Consider the following 25,197-nt stretch of genomic DNA (forward strand, 5'->3'; position numbering starts at 1 on the left):
TTCATACACCACTGTGGTCTTTATAAATCTACTCACTCACTCCTCTGTTTCAATTGTCTTGAGAAGAAAAAAAGTTCTGATAATAATTTATAAGCCTCACCATGATGCAAACTCCCCCATATCTATAGCTATCCTTATCAACTGCCTTACCCCTTACCCTCATGCCCTCTGCTCCAGTCTTAGGCCCTTTGCTTCTCTGATGCATTGTGCCTTCTCCTGGCTGTGCCTTCTGTATGGAGTGTGCTTCCCCTAGATACTGGCTTGACTTGCTCTCTCTCTTCATTCAGGGTTTTGCACAAATATCACTTTATTAAAAGAAATTCCCTGACCATTTTTTTCAAAAATAACAATTCCTTCCTGCCCTAACATTTTATAGCCCCTTTACTGGACTACTAATTTGAAGGTCAGTGGTTCAAACCTACTAGGTGCTCTGTGGGAGAAAAAGGAGGTTGTCTGCTCCCATAGAGAGTTACAGTCTAGGAAGCCCTATACAGGGTCACTGTGAGTCAGAATTGACTTGATGGTAGTTGGTTTGACTTAGTATCTTACCTTGGAGTCACTGGGTGCTACAACTAGCTAACATGCTTGGCTGCTAACTGAAAAGTTGATGGATTGAGTCTATCCAGAGTTGTCTTGGAAGAAAGACCTGGGGATCTACTTGCAAAAAGCAAGCTTTAAGCCCCCTTCTGGACATAGTTCTTTCAGAGTAACACATAGGGTCACCATGAGTTGAAGTCAACTTCATGGCAACTGGTACTGGTATTCTTCTCCTCATCACTTACCAATATCTGTCACCAATTTATTCTATGTCTTCCCCTCACTAGACTTTAAGCTCCTTTTGGGCAGAGATTTTGTCTCAGTCATTCCACTACCTGTACTGGTGCGCAACAATAGTAGAGACTTGATAAGAAGTAAAGAAATGAGAAAATGAATGAAATGCTTTATTTTCCTATTGTATCCTATGATTCTCTTTCCTGGTTTCTCAAAGATTTGGGAGCAGTTTATAAATAGTGTAGCTGCTACAGCAGGACACAAACAAATATACTACAGTAGAAAATAAATTACCTAAAGTGCCTTGTAATATCTTAGTAGAAAACTATATTGAGGATAGTGAAACATGGCTGCCAGTGGAGAAATTCTTAGCTCTAGAAATGGCGAGAATGATTTTGTAACCCTGAAGCTATCTTCACAGATTCCAGTGGATGAACGAAAGTTTACTGCAGGGAACAAGAGGCCCCTGAACTGGGGATGAGCATCTTAAATTATTTTCCTTATACTTTCCTATTTGAGAGCTTCAAGATATATAAATATGTTTGTTTCCTCAGAAGATTTGTATTAATTAGGAGGGTTAGAAATACTTTCAGTAATTGATGTTGCCAAGGACAGTTTTTAATGAAAAAAATGCTCTGGGCCCTGAACCTGGAGTTACAAGCCTATCATGGTGACAGTGGAGTCCTGGTATGGTGCTGTGGGCTAATGAACTTCAAAGTTGATACTTCAAACCCACCACCCACTCCTTGGACACCCTATACTGGGTCACTATGAGTCAGAACCAACTTAACAACAATAACAATGGTGACATTGTTGGGAATAAGGTTTGCATTTCTTTGGTGGTTGTCTTACATAGTGTTGTTATACCATAAGTACCACAAATAATAAACAGAAATGTATTCTCCCACAGTTTTGGAAGCTAGAAGTCTGAATTTGGGGAACCAGCTCTGTGGGAAGGTTTTCTCTCTATGTCAGCTCTGGTCCTTATCTCCTTTCAACATCTGCGGGTCTGGCATTCCTTGGAGCTGTCCATGTGTCTTGGCATCAGTCCTTCCCTGGGTCTAGCAGGTTCTCAGCAAAGGGGTCCCTGAAACAATAGACATGTTCGGCTCCAGGTTCTTTTTTTTCTTGGTGGTACTGAGGACCCCTAGCTGGCTCAATTTTTTCTCCTTTTATCTCTTGTAAGATTAGTAAGTCCAGGTGTGGTGTTGCTGGATAAGCACTGGATCTTAAGATTGATTTGAACCACAAGGTTGATTTGAACCACCAGCTGCTCCTTGGAAAATCTATGCAGGGTAGCTATGAGTTGGAGCCGACTCAACAGCACTTAATAACAACAACAACTTTCATATAGAAATCCTGGTGTGGTGCTGTTGTATAAGAATGCAGCCTCAAAATTAGTTTGAACCACAGGGTTGGTGGTTCAAACTTACCAGTCACTCCTTGAAAACCCTATACAGGGTCACTATGGATCAGAACTGACTCAACACTTAACAACAACAACAGCAAAGATCCTCACATAGGGCTCCTGGTGTGGTGTTGTAGGTTCAGCACTGGACTTTGAACCACAAAGTCAGCAGTTCAAACCCACCAGCTGCTCCTTGGAAAACCTATACAGGGTTGCTATGAGTCGGAACCGACTCGATGGCGCTTAACAACAGCAATGCTCAAATGATGCTGTAGGGTAAGCACTTGATTGGACTACTAACTGCAAAGTTGGTGGTTCAAACACATCAGCCGCTCCTCAGAAACCTATACGGTGTTACTGTGAGTCGAAACAGACTTAACGGCACCTAACAACAACAATTCTGCCTCATTAGCCACAGGCAGAGGTTATGATTTATAATACATCACAAAATGCAGGATAATCACAGCATCCTGGAAATCCTGGCCGGGCCTAGTTGGCATATATTTGGGGGAGTACAATTCAATCCATGGCAGTGGTGATGAAGTTTCCCTGTCTTCAAAGTGGTCTACAGGCAAGTGTATGAGCCAAAGCTCCAGGATGCCCTGGAGTATTTGGAGGTGGTTTCCCCAAGGGTTATGAACAATGATAAACACAATGGACTGTTATCTTTCTTTGTCACAGACATGTGTATCTACATTACACCTGAACAGAGGACCCAATGAGACCTGCTCTTCTTGCAAACCCATCCTGAGCTCCTCAGAAAGCTGGAGGGAGTCACTTCCAAGAGGTGTCAGATTACCCTATAAGTAAGGTAAATGTGTGCTTGCTTACAGATCTGTAGTCAACAATTTCGCCAAATCAAAGATTCTGCTTCTAGGTATGGCTGGCACCTATCACTGTTCCAACCCCGAAACACCTTCCTACAGAATCAAAGCTTGTTTTCAAATTTACAATCCCTGGCTGGGATGAAGTACCCATAAGCAAGGTAAGCATGGGTTTGCTTGTGCTTACTTACTAATCTGTACAGAACAGTTTCAGATGCTTTTCATTTACATACAGAACTGTTCAGAAAAGATTAGTAAGTAAGCACAAGTTTGTAGTCCTAATGTGGTGTAGTGGGTTAATGCGCTTGACTGCAAAGTTGGTTTGAACCACAAGGTCGGTGGTTCAAGCTCACCAGCCGCTCCTAGGAAATGCCACACAGGGACACTATGGGTCGAATGGACTCAGTGGCACTTAACAACAACAAGTGTGTGCTTATCTTGCTTGTTAGGTAATCTGTCCCTCTCCACCCTCCCCTCTCTCCCACACACCTCCAAGCGTGCTATGCTTTGTTGTTTTAAGTGCTACTGAGTCAATTACGACTCTTAGTGACCCTGTATAGGGATTCCTAAGAGCAGCTGTGGGTTTGAACCATTGACCTTACTGTTCGCAGTCCAGTACTGATCCTATAGTGCCACACCAGAAGTCCATGCTATGCTTCTTGTTTTTGTTAAGTGCCATTGAGTTGCTTCCAACTCATAGTGACCACACATAGGGTTTCCAAGAAGCAACTGGTGAGGCCAACCTTAAGGTTCAAACCAACCTTGCAGTCCAGTGCATTAACCCACAGCGCCACACCAGGCAAGCAGAAAATTCGATGCAAGTTGTTTGCGTCTTTTGCAGTAGGAAAACTCAAACCTAGTTGTTGTTGTTGTTGTTGTTAGGAGCCATTGAGTTGGTACCGACCCATAGCAACCTTATGCACAGCAGAACGAAACACTGCCTGATGCTGGGCCAACTTCACTATTGTTGCCCCGCTTGAGTCCATCGATGCTGCCACTTGGCCATTCCATCTTGCTGGGGGATCTTCCTCTTTTTCTCTGACCCTCCATCTTACCAAACATGATATCCTTCTCCAGTGACTGGTCCCTACTGACAACATGTCCAAAGTATGAGAGACGTAGTTTGGCCATCTTGGCCTCCACGGAGCACTCTGGCTGCACTTCTTCCTAAACGGATCTATTGGTTCTTTTGGCAGCCCATGGCACTTTCAATATTCTTCTCCTGGTTGTTGGTAAGTACCGTGGAGTCGCTTACAACTCATAGTGACCCTGCACAGGGTTTCCGAGGCTGTAAATCTTTACGGGAGCAGAACGCCTCATCTTTCTCCCGCGGAACCACTGGTAATTTTGAACTGCTGACCAATTCGTAACCACTACGCTACCAGAGCTCCTTATTCTTCTTCTCCTAGTAGAGAAAATTAATTTAATTCTGTGATACACAATAGGAAGCGGAGGGAGAGGCATGGTCTGGGTGGTGTCATTCAATAATTCAACTTTTTTTTTCCCCTGGGCACTTTCAACATAAGCAATTCCGTTTTGAGCCCTCAAAACTTTAGAAGCTTTTCTTGCGAGGCCTCCTTGTCTTTACTCTAGAGTCAGTAAGAGAAGGTATCCAGCTTTCAGCAAAGGATGCTTTTTTATCTGAAGGACTACTTGCCCAAGGATTTATCCAACCTATGCATCTGTAGATACAACTCACTAGGCTGTGAGAAGGAAGTATGCTAGTGGTCTGACTTTGAGTCTTCCGCTTCTGTTCATCTCCTATGTGGATATAATTTCTCTAATGCTACAGAATGCCATTTCCTTGAGCTTAATCCTACCACCCCCACTTAACGATATGCAGGAAAACGGGGGGGTGGGGGGGAGCTCAGTGGGAAAAAAAAATCAGAACATGAGATAACTTGCCAGCAGGCAGTAACAGCATTTTAGAAATTGTTGCCTGTAATTATCCACATTCTGAAATTTAAAACAAAGACTGGTACTGGCCAGTGTTGTTAGGTAATTGTCAGACAACAGATAAACATAGTGTAGCCAGAAAAAATTCCCATTGAGTTTGGATGGCTGATTTCTCTGGCAGCAAATGAAAGCTTTGATGATTGCCCCTAAGGATTGGTTGAACAAGTCAGGCACTGGGGTTCTCAGCATGCACCTTCCTTCCAGTGTAGGCCCTATAAGTGTGTGTGTGTGTGTGTGGGAGTGCAGGCACCCTAGCACACAATTTTAGACAGCTGCATACCCCACCCAGGGACACCACACCAGCGTAATTCATCCTGAGTCTCACAGCCAGGGTGAACCTCTCCTCAATGGACCACAGTTTGGAGGCATTGTTTACAAATCAATTTTCCCCTCCCCTAAATAGGCTGTTATAAGAGTGGACCCTTCTGCTTGCCCAGCCTGGGCCCACCTGTCACTGGGACTTCCTAGCCAGTGGTCACACTGTATTGATCTTTTTAATCCCCTCTCTTTGAAACACAGAGCCAGCTGATGTGGAGTTCCTTAAAAGAAAGACTCTCCCACCGCCCCTACCTCTACAGGTAGCTGCCTATCCGAGGCTAATTCCGCACTAAAAAGTCTTAATTGGCTTATGGGGAGCCTGAAAGATCTCCCTTGTGCTTACAAGGTGAAAGGAAATGATGGACCCCAAATGCCTTGGTCTGCCTTTATCCGTTTCTTGGTGAAAATCAGGTGCGTGTTTTTTAAAATTGTTTTTGAAACAGGATTGGAGGGTTTGGCGGTGGGTTAGGGATAGTGTTTCACTTTAGTGGTTGGATGGGGGTGGGTGAGGGGGTAGAGTGGGTGAAAGTAGAAAAGTCCCAGGGAGACATCTACATTAGGCAAGAAACTTTTGTTTCATTTTGTTTTTCTTTAGTTTTTATTTACATGAAGCATCTGCAGTACAAAAATGTAAACTTTGATAGTTCATAATAATAGAATAAACTCTTTATGTACAAAAATACATTTTCATATGAATGAAGCATCTTGAATAAATTAAAGTACTCTCCAGCCCAGGGCCTGAATAGCTACGCAACAGTCTCTCGGGCTCTTCCTAGAGCGAGCCTGCAGTGGTGAGGCACAGAATCCATAATGCATGAAGCCCACTCCTTGTCTCTCCTTTTTAAGCCTTTTCATTGTATTGTCAGCCGGCTCAAACCGAATTTTCATGCTCGTTTTTCTTCATTAGAGTTCTACAAATTGTAAAATTGACTTTTCACCTCTTCTTCAGGGGCTGATCTGTCCTTTTTCTAAATCACACTGAAGTGGTGGCTGGGGTCAGCTCTGAGCCAGCCACAAAGGAGGTTTTGTGGAGTTTAGAAAGTGCAAAAGGAAAGGCCGTCTAGGGGCGGGCAAGAGGGGCCCAGGGCTGAGGACTGGAGAAACAGACCAAGCAAGGGGCAGCGGTGGTGGCGAGGGTGCAGTGACCTAACCAGAGGCTCAGGTATCCTCCATCCCTTTAAAGCTCCCGCCTCCTCCCTCTGCCTCGAGTGGGGGTCCCGTAGGCCACAGTGGGAGCCCTGTTTACTGACAGTTGACTAGAAAGGGGGAAGGAAATGGTGTCCACAACACAACGGGTCTAGTGGTAGGGGACGAAACAGGGTGTCGTGTGGAGTAAGTCTTTGGACAAACCAGGGAAGGAGAAAAGGGGATCGCCAGGGCCGTAGGCGAAGTCTTCGGAAGCGGCGGGGCTACTGGGATCGGAGAGTGGCGATGTGGCTGCAGCACTGGAGCCCCAGGACTCGGCGTCACTGGCTGGGCTCGGAGGCCCTGGCAGGCAGGGGACACACTGAGGCGGCAGGAGGCGCTCCCGGGCACTGCCTCCTGGCAACCCCTGGTCAGCTAGGCGCAGGGTCTCGGCCAGAGCCCAGATGTAGTTGTAGGCGAAGCGCAGCGTCTCGATCTTGGTGAGCTTGGTGTCGTCGGGGAAGGAGGGCAGCACGCTGCGCAGAGCGTCCAACGCTGCATTTAAGTTGTGCATGCGGTTGCGCTCGCGATCGTTGGCTTTGACGCGCCGGCTCCTGCGCAACGAGTGCATCAGCGCCTCAGAGCGCACTCGCGCCCGACCCCGGCGCCTCCGCTTCTCCTGATCGTCTTCTTGAGCCACTGGAACATCGGGCGCCACGGGAACCCCGGACACACCTCTGCGGGGCGGCGCGGGCGGTCCCGAGGCGGAAGCTGGCGGCTGGAGCCTGGCACAGTCTTCCTCGTCGGTGAGGAAGCCAGACAGATCGCTACTGCTGCTGCTGGTAGAGCATTCGAGGTCGGAGAGGCAGGTTTCCAGAGAGGCAGGCATCTTTACGCAGTGCAGGACCTCTGTACGCAAGGATAGATAGGAGGATGCTTAGAGGGCAGGAGCCCGGGCTGAAGGCAGGGCCGACGGGGCTCACTTACGTTCCGAAAGACCCGAACTACTGTGTGCCCGCTGCGGGCGCGACAGCTTGAAAAGGCGCAGGGGATGCACAGGGAAGTTGGCCTCGCTTCCTTGCCTCGCCTGCAGGGGCCACGCGCCCGGCCGGTCTCCCGAGTGATCTTGCGGGCTATCAGATCAGCTCGTGTGAGCACCGATTGTGGCACACGACTGGCCTCAGGACCCCTTAAGTACCCAGAGCAACAATGGGCGTCCCCCTCCCTTGCCACCTCCGCCCCCGCGGCAGCCCCCATGAAAGGAACAAGGCGGCAGGTCAGCCCCGTGCGGCTCCCTGGAATTTGCATAATTTATGCTCGCGGGGGGGCGGAATCCTCGCCCCTCCCCCCTCCCGGAGCGTGCCCGTAATTACCGCCGGCCAATCGGCGGCGCCGCGGGGCCCTGAGAGCTGTCTCTGGGCTCAATCCGCCTGGGCGTCTCTAGGCAGTGAAACGGAGTCGGGGGCGGTGGGCGATTAGCGGCCAAGGCACACTCCTCCGAGGGCGGACCTGACGCCTCTCGCTGGGGTGGGGATGGGGAGGCGGGGCACAGGCAAAGGAGTGTGAGCTGCTCTGGCAGTTGATGAAACCTCTGGCTGACTGGGAGCATGGTTCGCAGCCCCTCTCCAGCTACTAGGTGGATGCGTGACTTAACCTCTCCGAGCCTCAGTTTTCCGATCTGTAAAGTGGGACACAACAGATTATGTTCGTGGAACACTTGCCAAGGTGCATATGGAACAACGCTGTCGGGTAAAATTTACGAAATGCAGTGCCACAGAAACCCAGGGAAATCCGCATCCAAATAGAAGGGAGTAGCCAGGCAGGGCCGCAGAGTAGAGGACAAGGATAGATGTCTCTGCTGCATCGGGGTTGGTGAAGAAATTGGGGAATGAATCTGCTGACAGTCACTTGTGAGAAAAATGAAAGCGTTGGGTGTAGGCGCTGCCCAAGACAAAATGACAGAAACGTGTGAATTCCCTTCCTTCAGGAAGCCAGGAGACCTTGGCACCCTAGAATCCCCCAAGTCTGTCTTTGCACTGTATCCCTTGGAGAGGAGCTTACAGTCTCCGAGGCCCACCAGAACCACAAGCAAGGAGGACACCAGACAGAGGGAGGCAAACACTCAAGAGAGTTGTTCTCCCCTTTAATGATACAAATTCACCTGTGCTAGCGGGTCTTCAGTTTGTCTGTCAGGAACCTTACTTTCTGGCCACCAAGTCTCACTCTGGAGCAACAGACGGCCAGACCTTCCCTGATTTTGACTTTAGGGGGAAATAGTCATGAAGTAACAGCATCAGATTAGGGGAATGCTAAAAATAAAACAAATACTTTTCAGCAAAGTCCCAGCGCCCTCTCCATGACATCTGGATGGTGGCTATGGCCTCATGCTGACTCCTCTTTCTGAAGGGGTACTGTCTAGAAAAGGGAGGCAGTGCCCTCCAGGGCTGACTCACAGTGTTTGCTTTGGAACTCAGTGGGCTCTGCCTAGCCCTCCCAGGGGCTTTCCACTTCACATGGTCCCCCAACCTGAGGGAAGGTAGGACAATGTCATATACAGGCTTTAAGTTTGTTAGAAGTCGCAGAAAGAGACCACAGCCGGTTTAATTAAGAGTGGCATTCTGGGCATCTCAAGGAGCTCAAGGCCTTATGTGAACCAACAGTACAGGAGGTTCCCCTCAGCTTCTTACCCGGATCCTCCTCTCCCTGCTTCAGCTTGCACGTAGTCCTAATACATTCCCACCAGCCTGGACTAGATATATGGGCCCTTTTCTAATTTCCTGAGGGAGAGAACCTATTTAGCCAGGGAATAAATAAGATCATTGGAGAGATACTTTATCAGTTTTTTTGCCTGCTCAGCACCTGAACAACCTTCTTATTGAGGGATTCGAATGGAACTCTGAGCTATGTCATGGTGCTAACCCAGAGGGCCAATGGCCAGTGGTGGAAAAGGTGATGGGGGGGGGGGCGGGGAGATGTTTGTGGGCATCTGGATCAATTTTTTCCCAGAGTCTGGTTGCTTCAAGAACCATATTGATAGTCCTGGTGAAGTGCTGTAGGATAAGCACTTGGCTGCTAATGACAGGCTCAGTGGTTTAAACCCACCAGCGATTCCTCTCCCTGTACAAGATCCATATGAGTCAGAACTGACTTAGCAGCACTTAACAACAACAACATACACCATATTGACTGTCTGCTGTGTACCAGGCATTATGCTGGATCCTTTAGGATGAAAGCCTAGCTGATGGGAGCCATGACTGCTGCATCTTAATAAGCCTAGAATTCAGTGTTAGCAGAATTCATGGAGATTATTTATCAATCCACTGTATGTCCTGCAAGGGAAAACGAGACTGAAGATGGAGAGGCCCTTTCTCCAAGTTACCCCATAGACCACTGGTGGCTAGACTCAGAAGTTCCTTCAGTCCCCATCCTATGTTCTTCCATCATGATCAATCAGCAAATACACAGTGAGTGCCTGAGGACCTATAGACTTGGGGGAGGGGGAAATATGGCCACAGAAAGGTCCACTAAGGGAGGAGACCCGAAAAGAATCATGCATCTTCAAAGGGAAAAGGAAAGAGGGGAGGGAAGGCATCCTGGTAGAGGAATACTTGAGAAGGGTGGATGGAATGTGAATAGACAATCAGAGATGGATGGGAATGATTGTGGAGGCAATGTAGCAGCTATTCTGGGTAAAGTTTCTATGGAGGTCCCCTGGGAAGAATCTAGGGGGCAATTGTGGTGGGCTTTCAATGGCATGATGACCTTTCTTTTTCCTGTTGGTCAGTCTCTTCCTCCTCCTGCTCTCTCTGAGAAGGACAGGCAATTTCAGTTGTTTTAGTGGCTTACTGTATAAGGGCACCTAGCAGAGGGAACAAATTGGGGTAAATACCTAGCTCCTTTTCACCATGTGGCAGGTGTCTTGAAGTGGGGTTATATCTGCCCTGAGACTGGGACACCTGTGTGCATAAAGGCTCTTTATGAGCTGTAACTGACTGCTCTCTGATGGCTTTGTCCCCTTCTTTGCCTGAGTCTTACTGATCCAACCAGACAGACCATTAGTCATGTCCTGCCTGGTCTTGGGCAGTGCACTAGCAGCTTCTCCCTGGACATTAGTGCCTACCCTTTGAGCTTTTCATAAGTGCATCTCAGGATGGGAGGCCCCTCCACTGAGGATGGAGCTGAGTCCTGGGAAGATGAGAGCACGGGGTAACTTAAACTCAGGCTTGGTTCCAAAAAGGCTTGGCGTTTTCTACTCCAGTTGTAAAGTCTGGGCCTCTTCTAGCATATGTATCCTACCCTGTGTTTAACTAAGCACTGGAGACAAGTCAAGCACATTTATGTGATAGCTCAGAGGTGCACCAAATGTCAGGACTGGGCTCTTTCTGAGGGTGTTGCCTGCCTGTCTGACAACTGGGGAAGGAGGCCAGAGGAGGGTCTCAGAAAGGCACTCAGGGGCCAGAAGGTGCACACCTGTTCCAGGTAGCCCTGGAGAGCTAACTCAAGACCATGGTGAAACTCTCAGGGAGGTGATTTCACTTCCTTATCGAAAGAGGAACTTTCTGACATTCAGCACACTGATGAAGGAACCGGCTTTTGTCCAGAGATGAAAGGAAGGGTTTTTTGGGGTTGAGCAAGGCATTCGTTGCTTCCAGGGTCTTTTGAGATTCTTAGTGTATTTTTTTTTTTTTTAAATAAAGAAAGACAAAAATGAGGGGAAATTGTGGCAAATTAGAAATGTTTACATATAATAAATCAACATGATCAACACATAAAAATTTAAAACTGTCTAAACTGTGCTGTTTACTAGCATTTATAATTTTCAGGATTCAAAATGAACATCAAATCATAGTGCCTTTATAGGCATAAAGATTCATGGATGGATCAGATTTGAATTTGTGGTTGAACATCTTTTTCAAGCCCTGTCAGTGTGTTTCGGTGGCCATGTGTATGACTTCATCTGGAGTCCACAACCTTTGAAACCTTTTGTAGACTCTGAGACAGAACCAATGGCCTTCCCACCAACCCCCTTCAGTGATCAGAAACACTTAAGCCTGAGGCTGAGTAAATCATCTTTTTGAGATGCTGTAGTGAGCACTAAGGCTAATGTAATTACAAGTGCTATGATGCTAGTCTGCCAGTGTTGGACTGGGGAGGCACCATCACATTTTATACTTTTGTTCTTTTAAATTGTTTTAGCTAAGATTTATCATTCTCTATGGTGCTGTGAGTTAATGCGTCAGACTGCAAAGCCATTTGAACTGCAAGGTTGGCGGTTCAAGCTCACCAGCTGCTTCTCGGAAACCCTACACAGGGTCACTATGGGTTGGGATCGACTCAATGGCACTTAACAACAACAACAACAATGGTGCTGTGCGTTAGTGCACTGAACTGCAAAGTCAGTTTGATCCACAAGGTCGGTGGTTTCAGCTTACTGGCCACCTCTTGGAAACCATAGGGTCACTATGGGTCAGAACTGACTCGAAGGCACTTAACAGCAACAACCCCTCCAGTGGAGTAGATGGAATATTAATTTTGAAAGTGGTTTGGTGCCTACATGTAGATCTGGATTTTGTGGGTTTATAAAGCAGAAATTTAAATATATATACATACATCTATATATATTTCCTGTACACATTTTCAGACTTGAAAATTCAGATGTAATTTACTGAAAGAAATGGGTGTTGGTATCTTACCCAAGCACTAATCTACCTGGGGAATTGTGGATAGGATAATGCACAGTCATAGGGATAACCTTGATGGGAATTTTTGCCCAGCTGAAAGTTGTGGAGAAGGCCTCAATTTTTAAACAAATGGTTCTCTAAGTCATTCATCATTTTTTTTTCTAGGGCAGTCTTAGGAGGAGGGGTGGCACTGGTTTCGTGGGTGGTATTTTGGAAAGAAAAAGTTGTGATCTTTTTAGAAACAAGAAAGAAAAAGGAGGAAGGGATGAAGGATGATGTTGGACAGAGAGGTGCACAGGGCTCCTTTCAGCATGCGAGGTATACCTGCAGATATGCAGTTGCGTTTCCATATAAGAGAAGCAGGGTGGGGTTGAGGGAATGGAAAGAAGAAACAATTCCCTATTTTCTTTACTGATGACCCATGACAGTTGTGGAAAAGGGGGTGAACAAGGGAGGGAGAAAACGAGGCAGGAGGGGGGAAACAGAGGGGTCTTTCAGTGACAGAGCAAGGAAAATGGCAAATTATCCATGGTTTCCAGAAATCCGTGGAGGCCCCTTCGGCCCCTGCCCTGCTAAATACAGTGCCGGCTGTATGCATTTCCCACCTCAGAGATGTCTGCTTGAATATTCCATGGCATTGTGTACTGATGCGTTTGGTTATATACAGTCTACCAATGTGGGAAGATGAATCTTGGTCTCCTATATAAGTCCTGCTTGAAATCTACTTTATCCTAGTGCTGTGTAAAAAATGCCTTCCACAAGGACCAAGGCAATTCTATCGCCACAAGAAATTTTCAAGTCTGATTGGGGTTCTCAGACTTGTGCTGGTGTGGAGGGACAAGCTCTGTGCTCAGGCTGGCCCAGGTCCTCTATAGGCCCTAGTATTGGATGAGTTTGAAGTGTGTTTATGGTTTGGGCCCCATCTTGGGCGAAACAATGTCCTTTTTGTGCCCAAAGGAGAGTAGGGATAGCCAAGGGGGTGTGCATGCTATGCAGGGAGGGCCCATGGAAGTACAGAGCCTGAAGTGAAGAGGAGAGCAGGCAGAAGGTGCTCCCCCTCCCTCCCCAGCACTGAGACCTGGAGTCAGTTTTCATATCAGCTGCTAGAGGCTATGAATCCAAAACCTCCTTCAAGGCTTTGAATTTTTCCTGATGGAAGATTTCTTGTAGTTAAATTATCTTCTGGGCTTAGATTAAGCAAGCAAACAAAAATAACCCTGTTGTCTGCTGTTCACAAGGTATATGCACTCTACCTTCCCAAATCCAGGGTGCACCTGTCACAGGAAGTTGCAAAAGTCAGAGTTAATTTTGCTGAGAAGTTTCATTTTTGTCTACTTCATGTTTCTGATTTCTTAAGAAAGTCTTCAGTACAGATTAAAAACATTTCCCCCCTCAAATTCTTGTGGGTCAAGTGTGGGAAAGTTGAGTGAGGGTGTTTTTGTGTGTGTACTACTCAAGAAGCCACAGTGAAATTTATCCTAATGGAGTTCAGCTATTGGTTTATGGAAAGAATTCAGAAATAAACACAGAGACTGGAGAAATAGCTAAAATGTTTTCCTTTCCCTTTTCTGGACCTTAACCTTGACTACATAAATTCATGTTGGGTTCGAACACAAATGCATTTTGTTTGTAGTAATTAAAATGTTTTAATGAGACAACCATAAAATCCACCATTAATTATTTTATTTCAAACACTTCTGCCTTCTTTTGAACCAGGTCTATTTAGAAATAGTTTAGAGAGTAGCCTGCAGTTTTATTCTTTCCTCTGCATTATACACAGGAGTGGAGAAGTCATTTATAAATAATTACACAATGTTTTGGGTCTTTGGGCTTGTATAATATATCAAAGCGATTAGTACACTTATTGTTCCATTGTAAATGCTTTTTTTCTCCTTTCAGTTTCACTTGCCTTGTCTTCCAGCTAAACCTTTTTCTGGAAATCTTTTGTCTTCTTCATTCTTTTTGCTTGTTACAGTCCAGGAGCATTCTTCTTATTCAAACACTCTCAGCAGGGGCAAAGAAAGCGACTTCGGCCACATCTCAAGTTTTACCATAACTTTCTGGCATTTTCTTTTCTTCTATTTTTCCCAGACTACCTAGGGGCAATGAAGAATTATAACATACATGAATTATTGGTACTCCCCTCGAGTTAAAGGGGGAGGAAAGTGCCTCATTTTCTATGCCCCCAAGGGACCAAACGAACGGGCGGCTGCTAAACAATGTATTTATCACTTTGCATCTCTTTGGGACGCCGGCCGCGCCCGCGCGCCCCCACCCCTCGCCGTCCTAGCACGCAGTTTGGCTGGGCCCTGGAGAGCCGATATTTCTCAATTTCTTTTATGGAGCTACAAATAAAGACTCATTGGCTGGAAGAAGGGGGTCTCCTCCTAGCCTTGCGCAAACGATCCTAGAGCCGCGGCTCTTCCCACGACTGGAGCCTCGGAAAGCCGAGGGGGCGGGGAGGACTGCGGGGGGCGCGTGGGGGCGCGGTGGGCCCGCCGGGTGGGCGTCCTGACCTCCGCACTCGGGTCAGGCAAGAGAAGGAACTTTGTTGCAAGACGGTTCCAGTTCACCGAGAGGGTCCGGCCGCCGCTGGAGCCGCGTGAGGGGATTAGGGCCGCACGAGAGGCGACTGCGCCGCGGCTTCCAGCCACGTGAGGAGAGAAACGGCTTCAAAAGACCCCAACAAACTAATCCATGTTATCCGGCGAGACGGCGACCGGGTGCGGCCGCTCAGGAGACCCGGGCGCGCCTGCTCAGGGCTAGCTGCGACAGAGGGCGCGCTCAGGCATCCTGGGCTTGGGCACTGATTCATTCAGCTCCCACGCCCGTCCCCATTTCTGGGACACCGTTCTACCCTCCCCCCCCCTGGCAAAATAGGGCAGTCCTTGGTGATGTCACCCTGCGGGACACGTTGTAACACTTAGAAAAATTGAGACTCCTCCGCCAAGTTAGGATGGAGAGTTGGGATGGAATCAGGGAGAGAACGGAGAGAATGTAGATATTGGCATGAAAACAGGGCGATTCATTCTGAAAATAGTGAAGAAGGTTCGAAGAATAGAATATTGTTGTTGCTGTTAATAGAATATGGGTGACGAAAAAAACAAAAACCCTGGCGAGGACTGCAGATATTCGCCTCTGGGGCGTTTTCCGAAGCAGGAGGGCTTTCTGTCACCTCACCCCCGCCCCCGTTTGGCCCCCGCCCCCAGGCCCAGGGACACTTCGCAATCTGTCGGGCCCGGCGGCCCCCTTTCCATATGAAGGGCCGCGCCGGGCGCCTAGGGAGCGGTGAATGGCCGCTCGCGGTCGGGCGGGCGCGCACGCCCCGCGGGCCGGGGCTGGATTTGGTCGCATTTGCATAGCAGGTGCTGATTCTTGTCCATTCTTACTTAAAGAAGTTTTAATATGGGATAAATTACCAGGAATTAGGAGCAGGCGTGGGCGGGAAGAAAGGAACCGTTTCGCCTGGCGCGGAAGGAGAGCAGGGGAAAGGAGAAAAACACGAAGAATTGACTTTAAAAGTCAACTTGTTAAGAAGCTAGAGCCTTCTTTGCACTCTTTATGCAATCCTAACCCCCTCAAAAAAAAAAAAAAAAAAAAAAAAGAGCAATGAAAAAACAAGAGGGAATTTTAATCAATTTGATTTTAGAATCTGTTTTGCAGGAGTGTAGCAATAATCCCAGGGATAGTAATGAGATTAGCGAAAATCTCTGAGTCAGAAAGTCTGGCAGAGTTTAAAATGTTAATCCTGGTCCTAATCCGCCCCCCTAGGCGATGTGGAAGCCCCAGCCTAGAGAGTGTGTTTTCTTCCCATATTCTTAAAGAAACATCAGGTGAAGCCCCAATCGGCCCATTCTTGTGAAGACAAGGAATTCCTTCCCGCAGGCAGCCTCTGAGGTTGCTTGGTCTCTGAACCGCTGGGCTCCAGGGCCTCCTCTGGGAGGGGGAAGGATTGCCAGCCTTCCAGCAATGTGGCTGCTTGGAGATGGCCATGGCCTCCAGGTTCATTCCTTCTGTTTGGAATCTTGCAAATACTTGCAGTCAAGTGAGATCTCAAAAAGATGGGATTTGCAGAGATAGGGATTGGGCAGTTATCCAGTAACCCCTTTCTTCAAGCCTGACCCAAGGGTATCCCCTTCCCCCTCAAAGGGACAAGGTGGTTTTCAAAGGAAAATGAGGAGACCACTGTTTGTTTTGCCTACCAATCCAAGTTTGGGGAGCTGGAGAACGGGCTTGGCTGCTTTAGACTTCAGTTTACAAGGTTATGGGGTATACGTAGCAGCTTCATGGGAGAAATGTCTGGGGTCTGGGACCTCCTGAGGGAGTCTCCAAATACTTGGGACCAGGAAAGGGGCAAGGTGAGAAAAAAGAGGGTGCACAGGACCCTCTCCTACCAAATCCAGGACTCTCCACACAAGATGCTGAGGGCTCTTCTCCCCTCTGTCTATTGGCATGAGCAGTGTTTCTTCTTTCCTCTTGGGCCCCCTCCTTTCTCTACTGATTTTCAGTTTGTCCTCACTTTGGGGAAGACCAAACCTGGGATCCTGCAGGCAGGGTTTAGGTTTGCCCCTAAGAACTTCCTAGCGTGCAGACTTTTCCAGGAAAGCAGTGTGAGATGCCCAAATGGACCATATGGTTTGGAACTGGAGCCTCGGAGTCCACAGACAATGGGGAAGCGAGAGGCCGAGGTCAGTGGCGGAGCTCACGCGGCTGCAAACCTCCCTTTCAGTCTAATAAAGCTGTTGTCTGGGGGTAATGATGCAAATGCCTGGGCCCTTTCTGGCCTGATAGTCTAGAACGTGATTTGTCATACAATCTGAATCTTTGGGAGGACTTTAGACAGAACCTCCCCCAAAGATGGAGATGAGCCATATGTGCACTTTGCATCTGAAGCGGGGGTGGGGGAGTCGGGAGGAGGCATTGCCCACCCTGCTTCTGAAGGATATGACAGCCTGGAAGACACAGTCCCTGATGAGCCAAGGGCTGCCTGACCCTGGGGGACTCATGAGTGGGTGCAGTCATTTGTACTATCTAATCACACATTAGCAATGTAGACAAAAATGTGGAACATCTGAGTCTGGTGTGGTCATTGCGCCCTCTCATTCCTTTTACCTGAATTTGGATGAGACTAGAGAATGGACGATTCTGCTGAAATGCTCATTTAATTAAAAACAAAACGAAACAAAACAAAACTTAGATTCCACTGCTTTGGATGTCCCAGTGGGTGCTAGTTGGAACTGAATGGACAATTCAGATCAGGCATTCTGAACCTGGGACAAGTGGAAGAGGAGAGCGGGAAGACACGAAAGTGAGAAACTCAGCTCTCTGGATATGTGTGTTGAAGAGAAGACTGGTAGATGTTGCTTATAGGAAGAGAATGATGACCTCCAGGGAGGCAATATGGGTCCAGAGGTAGACAGACATTACTACTTATACATTTAACTATGAATATTTATCAATCATCAGGCCTCTGTGCAATGAATTGAGAGAATTGTCCCTTTTTACTAGATGCAAGTAACATCTGATCCTAACATTGATAGCTGTGCCCATTAGGGGTGGAGAGAAGATGTCTGTGATTCAGAGTCTGCCCTCAATGGGGCACAGGCAAAGCAGAGATGACACAATCACACTCAGCGGCCTGTAGACAAAACCTTTTTTTTTCTGTCACACCTTTAATACTCTTAGTGACTGAACAGAACTGATGCTCAAAGTGTTATCTGTGGAGAGAACAGATTTATGCCTGCACACTGGCTCCACATATGTATGTATCTTGCTTGTGTGCAGGCTCACTACTTCAGACACAAGTGTGCAAACACACAGCCTTTTCTCATCTGCAGGGCAATGGGAGCTGGGGACCTGGGCTGCACCACTTCTCTGAGATTACTCCATCCCTTGTAACCTGAGTGGCCCACAAGTTGGCACCATAGCCCCAGGCACTGCTGGGTGCTCCATCCCTGGCTGACAGAGGGTTTGCTGGCTGGGTATCTGTTCCCTCATACTGTGGTGGTGTAACTTTAGGAGGTGAAGTGGGGTGGGTTGAGAAATAGAGGCACCCTAATCAGAGGAGGAGAGGTCCTTAATTACCCCTGCTGACTGTGAAGGACAGACTGAAACCCCAGTCACCACCCATCACTCCTCTGGCCACAGGTAAGCTCTCACCAAGTCCTGCCAAAGCCCTGGCCACATGATACTCTTTCTGCTCCCTCAGACACCCCTAACCCCTTCTCTTGGCATTGAGGGTGAGAGGAGGGGGGTTACCGCGGTGATAACACCAGCTTTCAAAACCCAGGCCACAAGCTGCTCACCGCAACACCTGTTATCATAGAGAGGTGTGTGCCCAGGGGTGGGAGCTGAGAGCTGGGACTCCTGAAGCCAGTGGTTTCTGCTAATTTGGAGGTGATGCAGAAAATGGTTTTAAAACCATGGGACGATTTCTAAAACATCCCAGTTTTCTTTCTTGCCTTGACCAGGGTATTCCAGGTGCACGTTTGCTGGTAATGGCGAGTCCTTAGGGTTAGCATACTCAGTCAACATCTGTTCCTCTTTACTTCTGGATTCCATTTGTCACTGAATCATCACATTCTTCATATTGACATAGCTACTTATTTATGAATAATTTGTGTGTGGGAGGGTGGGGGATCATACTGAGCTAACCCACAATATGCATGGCTTTATGAAATCCACATAACAGTATATGAACTGTGTATTTTTGTCTGCCTTTTAGATGAGAAGACTGAGACTCACGGTGTCAACAGGCAGTAGAATCAGGACTTGAGCCCAGGTCTATCTGATTTCAGTGCCCATGATCCAGACTACTTCTCCATTTCCTTCTATCCATTTATTTCCTTCTATGAGAACACTAACTGTGTGCACAGCTAGAGCTGAGGACATGGGGAAGGAAACAACAGCCCTGCTCTGGGGATTGGAAGCCTGTACAGAATGGTGACTAGAGCTGCCCAGGTGGACGGTGGTGTCTGGGAGAGGGTAGCTGTCACAGCTATGGAGGTGGGTGAGGCTGCAAGAAGGTGTGTGTGTGTCTGTTGGTTGACGGCTGGTTAGTGGGGTAAGGTGCTGGCTGTGGACACACAGGGAACACTGCTGGGTTTGAAGCTGGTCTCTGTGTTTTCTTGGTGGGAATTGAGGGTTCCTTGGAAAAATCCTTCCCCTCTCTGGGCCTTAAAAAGTGTGTGTGTGTGTGTGTGTGTGTGTGTGTGTGTGTGTGTGTGTGTATAGGGGGTGGGGGAGCTGAGAAGGGAACGAAGTGTCCCAGGAACTTAGAGACCACTTGAATATCTCCAGGTGAGACTGAGGTTTTGGAGAGTCACCTACATGTGTAACATCATAACTCTCTCCTCTTCTGTCTGCTCTGTGAGGGGTCCAGAGAGTTGAGCTGTGTCACAGAGTTGGAGCCAGCTGGCTTATCAGGGTGACCTCCATGATCCTAGAGTTTGTGGGTTGTCCTGGGCCTCTTGTCCCCACACCCTTGTAAATTTCAGCATGACCTCAGTGACAGACAAGAGACACTTGATTACCTATGTTCATTGGTTTAGTAGTTAAATCATTCGTTTGTTTGTTCATTCATTCATCCATCACTCATTCATTCAATGCCTTGAGGTCGAATCAAATTTCCCTGGGTAAAAGATCACTTGGCTTTTGGCTTAAAATCCTTCAATGGTTTCACACTGCATCTGAAATTTTACTAAGGCTCTGCACCATAATCTGACTCACCTTAGTTTCAGTTCCTCTTTCCTTTGCCCTCCATGTTCCCGCAGCATTGTTCTCCATGTAGTGATTCAAAGGCTATCCTGGGCTTTGCATTGGCTGTTTCCTCTGCTTGGAAGGTTCATCTTATTCTCCAGGTCTCATCTCAGAGGCCAACTCTTTGTCTTTTTTTGAGTTTTTATTGTGAATTATATGATAGTTTACATGGGAGAACACCAGCATTACATTCATCCTATCATATTTCATTTCATTGCAATGATTACAATCCCCTCCATGTATCATCACACAACCAAAGGGTACACTCCGCAAGTCTGCCCCCTGGCCATCAGCACACAGCCCCTCTCCCTCCCTGAGTCCAGAGTCCCCAGCTGCTCCATTTCTCCACATCATCATCTCTGCCTCAGAGGTCAACCCTTGACTGTTGTGAAGACAACCTCCCTCTCTGCCTTACCAGTCACTCTCCATCACTTCATTCTACTTCCATCAACATGTAAATCTGCAAGCAGTTTATGTGTTTATTGGTTTGCCTAGTTCTTATCTGTCTTTGATGAAACAGACAGTTCCATGTGGTGATAGTTCCTTGTCTAGCTGCTTAATGTCTCTCAGTATCTAGAAAAATGTTTGCCGTAAAAGGTGCTCAATATGTTTTGTGGATGAATGTGGGCATTATATGAATATATTTCAGAAGGCGAAGTGTGTGTCCTGTGATTACATTATTTTTTCTCCACTGCCCTGGTGTGGGATAAGCACTGGACCACAAGGTTGGTGTGAACCGCCAGGTTGGCAGTTCATACTCACCAGTCATTCCTCAGAAACCCTATACAGTGTCACTACAAGTTGGAACTGACTCGACAACAGCAATCTCTATTGCCTGTTGTTGTTGTTAGGTGCCATCGAGTCACTGCCAACTCATATAGACCCTATGTACAACAGAACGAAACACTGCCCGGTCCTGGGCCAACCTTACAATCATTGCTACGCTTGAGCCCATCACTGCTACTACTGTGCCAGTCCATCTCATTGGGGGTTTTCCTCTTTTTCTCTGACCTTCAACTTTACCAAACATAATATCCTTCTCCAGCGACTGGTTCCTTTTGACAATATGTCTGAAGTATGAGAGACAAAGTTTGGCCATCCTGGCTTCCAAGTAGCACTCCATTGCCTAACTTCAGTAGAACTCAGGCCTGATGGCAGAGTGAAGTGTGTGTGAACGATCGAGTTCTTCTTTGCTTGTGTGTGTGAAACTTAGCACTTCTGAATGGAGTGTGTCCAAAGTTATTCTCTGTAGACACAGGGCTGTTCCTGATGTGGCTGGACAGAACACAGAAAGCCTGACTCCCCTGGGCATTTTCGTGTCAAGCATGAACTAAAGGACTTTCTGAATCACATCGTTTGTGCTGGAGAAGACCCCCTGATTGAGCCTGTTAAAGTAGATGTCTCTTCTCTTTATGAGAGTAGCTTAGCAAACAGGATTCTCTGAACAACGTAGTAATGGAGTCCAGTTCAGTATGTGGACAGGATGTCTTGTCCCATTCAGAACAGACAACCCTAGAACACTCGTGAGGGGTCAGGAAGTCGGGGAAGGAGGGCCACTCATGGCAGGGGAGCTTAGTGACTGCTAAGAGCAGAGCACACCTGGGTGGACAGCTGTAAGTCCAGAGAACTGGGACTGGTTAAAGGGGAGTCACTCAGAGCTGTGAGCCTGTAGGGATGGAAGCAGATCTCCAATATCCCTAGGAATCATCCCATGGCATGTTGGGAGTGAGAATGTGAGGGATCCTTCTACCAAACCCTCTGCAGCCTTCTGAGTTGCTTCCTACCACTCTCCTCAGTCCTGGACCTCCCACTGAGCACTGGCAGTGGGCCAGCTGGGGGGTAGATGGTGGGACAAGACCCCATTCCTGCCCTCAGTGCTAGCAGTCTGCCTGGGAACAAACCAAGGCACATGAAGCAGCCAGTGAACAGAACTTGGAGTGTAACTTTGTCTACCTCCACTTAGCCACTCTACTTACTGATGAAGATCAAAGAGCACAGCCTTCGGTATGGATTGCATCTCAATGTAAAGAAAACAAAATTCCTCACCACTGTTCCAATAAACAGCTTTCTTATCAACAGAGAAAAGATTGACATTGTCAAGAACTTAATTATTCTTGGCTCAACCATCAGCACACATGGAAGCAGCAGTCAAGAAATCAAATGATGTATTGCATTAGGCAAATCTGTTGCACAAGACTTTTTTAAAGTGTTGATGAGCAAAAATGTCAGCTTGGAGACTAAGATGCACCTGACCCAAGCCATGGTATTTTCAATATCCTCATATGTATGCGAAATCTGGACAGTGAATAAGGAAGACGGTAGAAGAATTGATGCTTTTGAATTATAGTGTTGGAGGAGAATATTGAAAGTGCCATGGACAGCCAAAAGAAAGAACAGATTTATGTTGAAAGAAGTGCAGCCAGAGTGCTCCTTGGAGGCCAGGATGGCCAAACTTCGTCTCTCCTACTTCGGTCATATTGTTACCAGTTGCTGGTGAAGGATATCAAGTTTGGTAAGGTGGAGGGTCAGAGAAGGAAAGGAAGACCCCCCAGCGAGATGGATTGGCAAAGTGGCAGCATCAATGGGTTCAAGCATGGCAACAATTGTGAGGTTGGCCCAGGACCAGCAGTGTTTCTTTCTGCTGTGCATAGGGTCGCTATGATTGGATACCGACTCGATGACACCTAATGACAACAACAACACTCATCCACTCACCCACTCACCAATCTTCCACCAGTCCCCTCCTGGGTCCTTCCATGTGCTAGGATCACTGCATATGGTGTGTGTGAATGATCGAGTTCTTTGCTTGTGTGTGTTATGAGAAACTCTAGGAAGCTGTCCTCCTGGAGTATACATTCCAATGGGAAAACATAACAATCACATAAATAAACATACATGGAAGATAACAGTGGTGGCACAGAAGTTAACACTATCAACTGCTAGTCAGAAGGTGAGTGGTTTGAACCCACCAGCTACTCTTCCAGAGAAAGATGAGGCAGTCACTTCCATAAAGATCGCAGTCTTGGAAATCCTCTGAGGTGGTTCCACTTTGTCCTGTAAGGTTGCTGTGAGTCAGAATTAGCTGTGTGACAGTAGGTTAATACAACAGCAGACAGTGAGGGCTAAAGAAACAGGGTGCTAGGGTGGAGAAAAACAGATCTGTGTTGGAAATGAGGTGTCTACTCTAGATGATGTGGTCAGGGAAGACCTCTGAAGAGGTAACATTGAAGCTGAGGCTGAAAGGAAAAGAAGGAGCTAGAGAGACAGCCTTCCAGTCAGAGGTAGCAATGAGTGCAGTCTGGGTCAGAAACAAGCTTGTACAGTGTGGAGAACTGACAGAGCCCAGGAGATACTTGCTAAGCCTTCAGGAGCAAGCTGCAGGTTACTGTGGACAGACTGTGCACACCAACATCACATGAATAATAGCAGATATTACTGAGCTCCTCAGAAAGCCTTTACAGAGTTGCTGTGAGTCGGAATTGACTTGATGACACTAAACAACAGCAACAACCTGCTAGTGTTACACGTGCTGATGGTGCTGTTACATACCGTCAGTTCGGACCCATAGCGATCCTTTTTAGAGTTTCCAAGGAGCAGCTGCTGAGCTTGAACCGCCTACCTTGTGGTTCAAACTGACTTTGCAGTCCAGCACATTAGCCCACAGTGCTACATCAGGACTCCTTCATGCCAACTCCATGGGGTGTGCACTACCATATTCCTAATTGTGCAGAGGAGGCAATGGAAACTCAGGCAGGCCAAGTCAATTGCCAAAGACCCCCAGCAAGACAGTGGTAGAGTTCATTTTGAGTTGAAATTATTTTTGGTTAGTGAGTTATGTTATGTTTTTACTTCCTTATTTTATTTTGGTAAGCATATATACAACATATGTAACAAAACACTTCAACATTTTCCTACATGTACAATTCAGGGTTATTACTTATGAATTGGGCTGCTCGCCTCCAGGTCAGCCATTTAAAACTACTAGCTGTCTGCACGAAAAAGATGAGGCTGTAAAGATTCACATCCTCGGAAACCCTGTACAGGTCAGTCAGAGTCGGAACCAACTCCACAGCACATAACCACCACCATCACGTTGTACAACCATCATCACTATTCATTTCCACCCTTAACAGAAGCTCAATGTCCTCTAAGCAATGACTCAATTTCCCCACTAGAATTGTAGTTTGAACGTGAGCCTAATTCAAGGGCTCGAGTTTGTATTGACTAGGCGAGTCTGTTTCCCTTATACAGATAAACAGTACAAACTGAAATGTATACCAGCTGCACAGAAAAGGAAAGAGGAGAGACCAGCGAAAAATGGTAATCATGGTTTTGGTTTGGAGGGAGTACCTAGTGTGAAGTACTTCTTGACACTGGGTACTATAAAACATTAATTTTACAATTGCTTTACATAGTCTCCTATGTGACCATTAAGATATAGAGAGACTCCTGAACTGGCACATGAAGTCATCCTTAAAGCTAACGATGGAACACAGTGCCACCTATTGGTCAAAAAGGATTGTGTTTATACAACAGTTTATCACCTACCGGTGTGGTGCTATAAGATCAACACTGGACTGCGAACCACAAGGTCAACAGTTCAAACCCGCCAGCTGTTCCTAGGAAACCCTATACAGGATCGCTATAAGTTGGAATTGACTCGATGGCACTTAATAACAACAACAACAACTGGGCTGAGGGAGGGGAGGGAGAGGTGTGTGGAAGAACTGAGGGATCTACATAGGTTTGAGAAGCTCAAAATCTAAGCAAGGAAGAACTTGGAAAACAAAATAGTAATTTTATATGACTATGGAATGGAGTATGTGTAACTATTCACTGAAGTATTATTTGTAACATAAAAAGTGGAAATGACCCTTGCATTCATCAATAGAGGGAGTCCTGGTGGTACAATGATAAGAGTGCTTGACTGCTAACCAAAAGGTCCAGGATTTGAATCCACCAGTTGCTCTGCGGGAGAAAGATGTGACAGTGTGCTTCTATAAACATGTACAGCCTTGGAAACCCCACAGGGGCAGTTCTACTCTCTCCTATAGAATCAGAACCAACTCAGCAGGAGTGGGGTTGGTTTTGGTTTTTGTATCTGTTAATAGATGAATGGTAAAATAAAGTATGTTACCTCCCATTGTAAAGGAACGCTGTGGAGCTGTAAAAATAATGAGCAAGCACTCTCAGTACTCTCTAAGATCCTGGTGTGGTGATGTGGGATAAGCACTGCATTGCTAACCAAAAGGTTGGTGGTTCAAACCCACCAGCAACTCCTCAGCTATCCCATACAGGGTCACTATGAGTCAGAACCAATTTAATGGTGAAGAAGAAGAAGAAGGAGAGGGAGGGG

The 25,197-nt window shown here is 47.0% G+C and overlaps 1 protein-coding gene across 1 annotated transcript; it reads right to left on the reverse strand.

Moving 5' to 3' along the window:
- Positions 1-6,574: 6,574 nt before the first annotated feature.
- NEUROG1 (neurogenin 1) lies at positions 6,575-7,291 on the reverse strand. Its single transcript, XM_006866091.1, has one exon. It carries the CDS (start codon positions 7,289-7,291, stop codon positions 6,575-6,577), a length of 717 nt encoding a protein of 238 aa, XP_006866153.1.
- Between the last annotated feature and the right edge of the window lie 17,906 nt (positions 7,292-25,197).

Source organism: Chrysochloris asiatica, unplaced genomic scaffold, assembly GCF_000296735.1.
Source record: "Chrysochloris asiatica unplaced genomic scaffold, ChrAsi1.0 scaffold00087, whole genome shotgun sequence".
Taxonomy (NCBI): Eukaryota; Metazoa; Chordata; class Mammalia; order Afrosoricida; family Chrysochloridae; genus Chrysochloris; species Chrysochloris asiatica.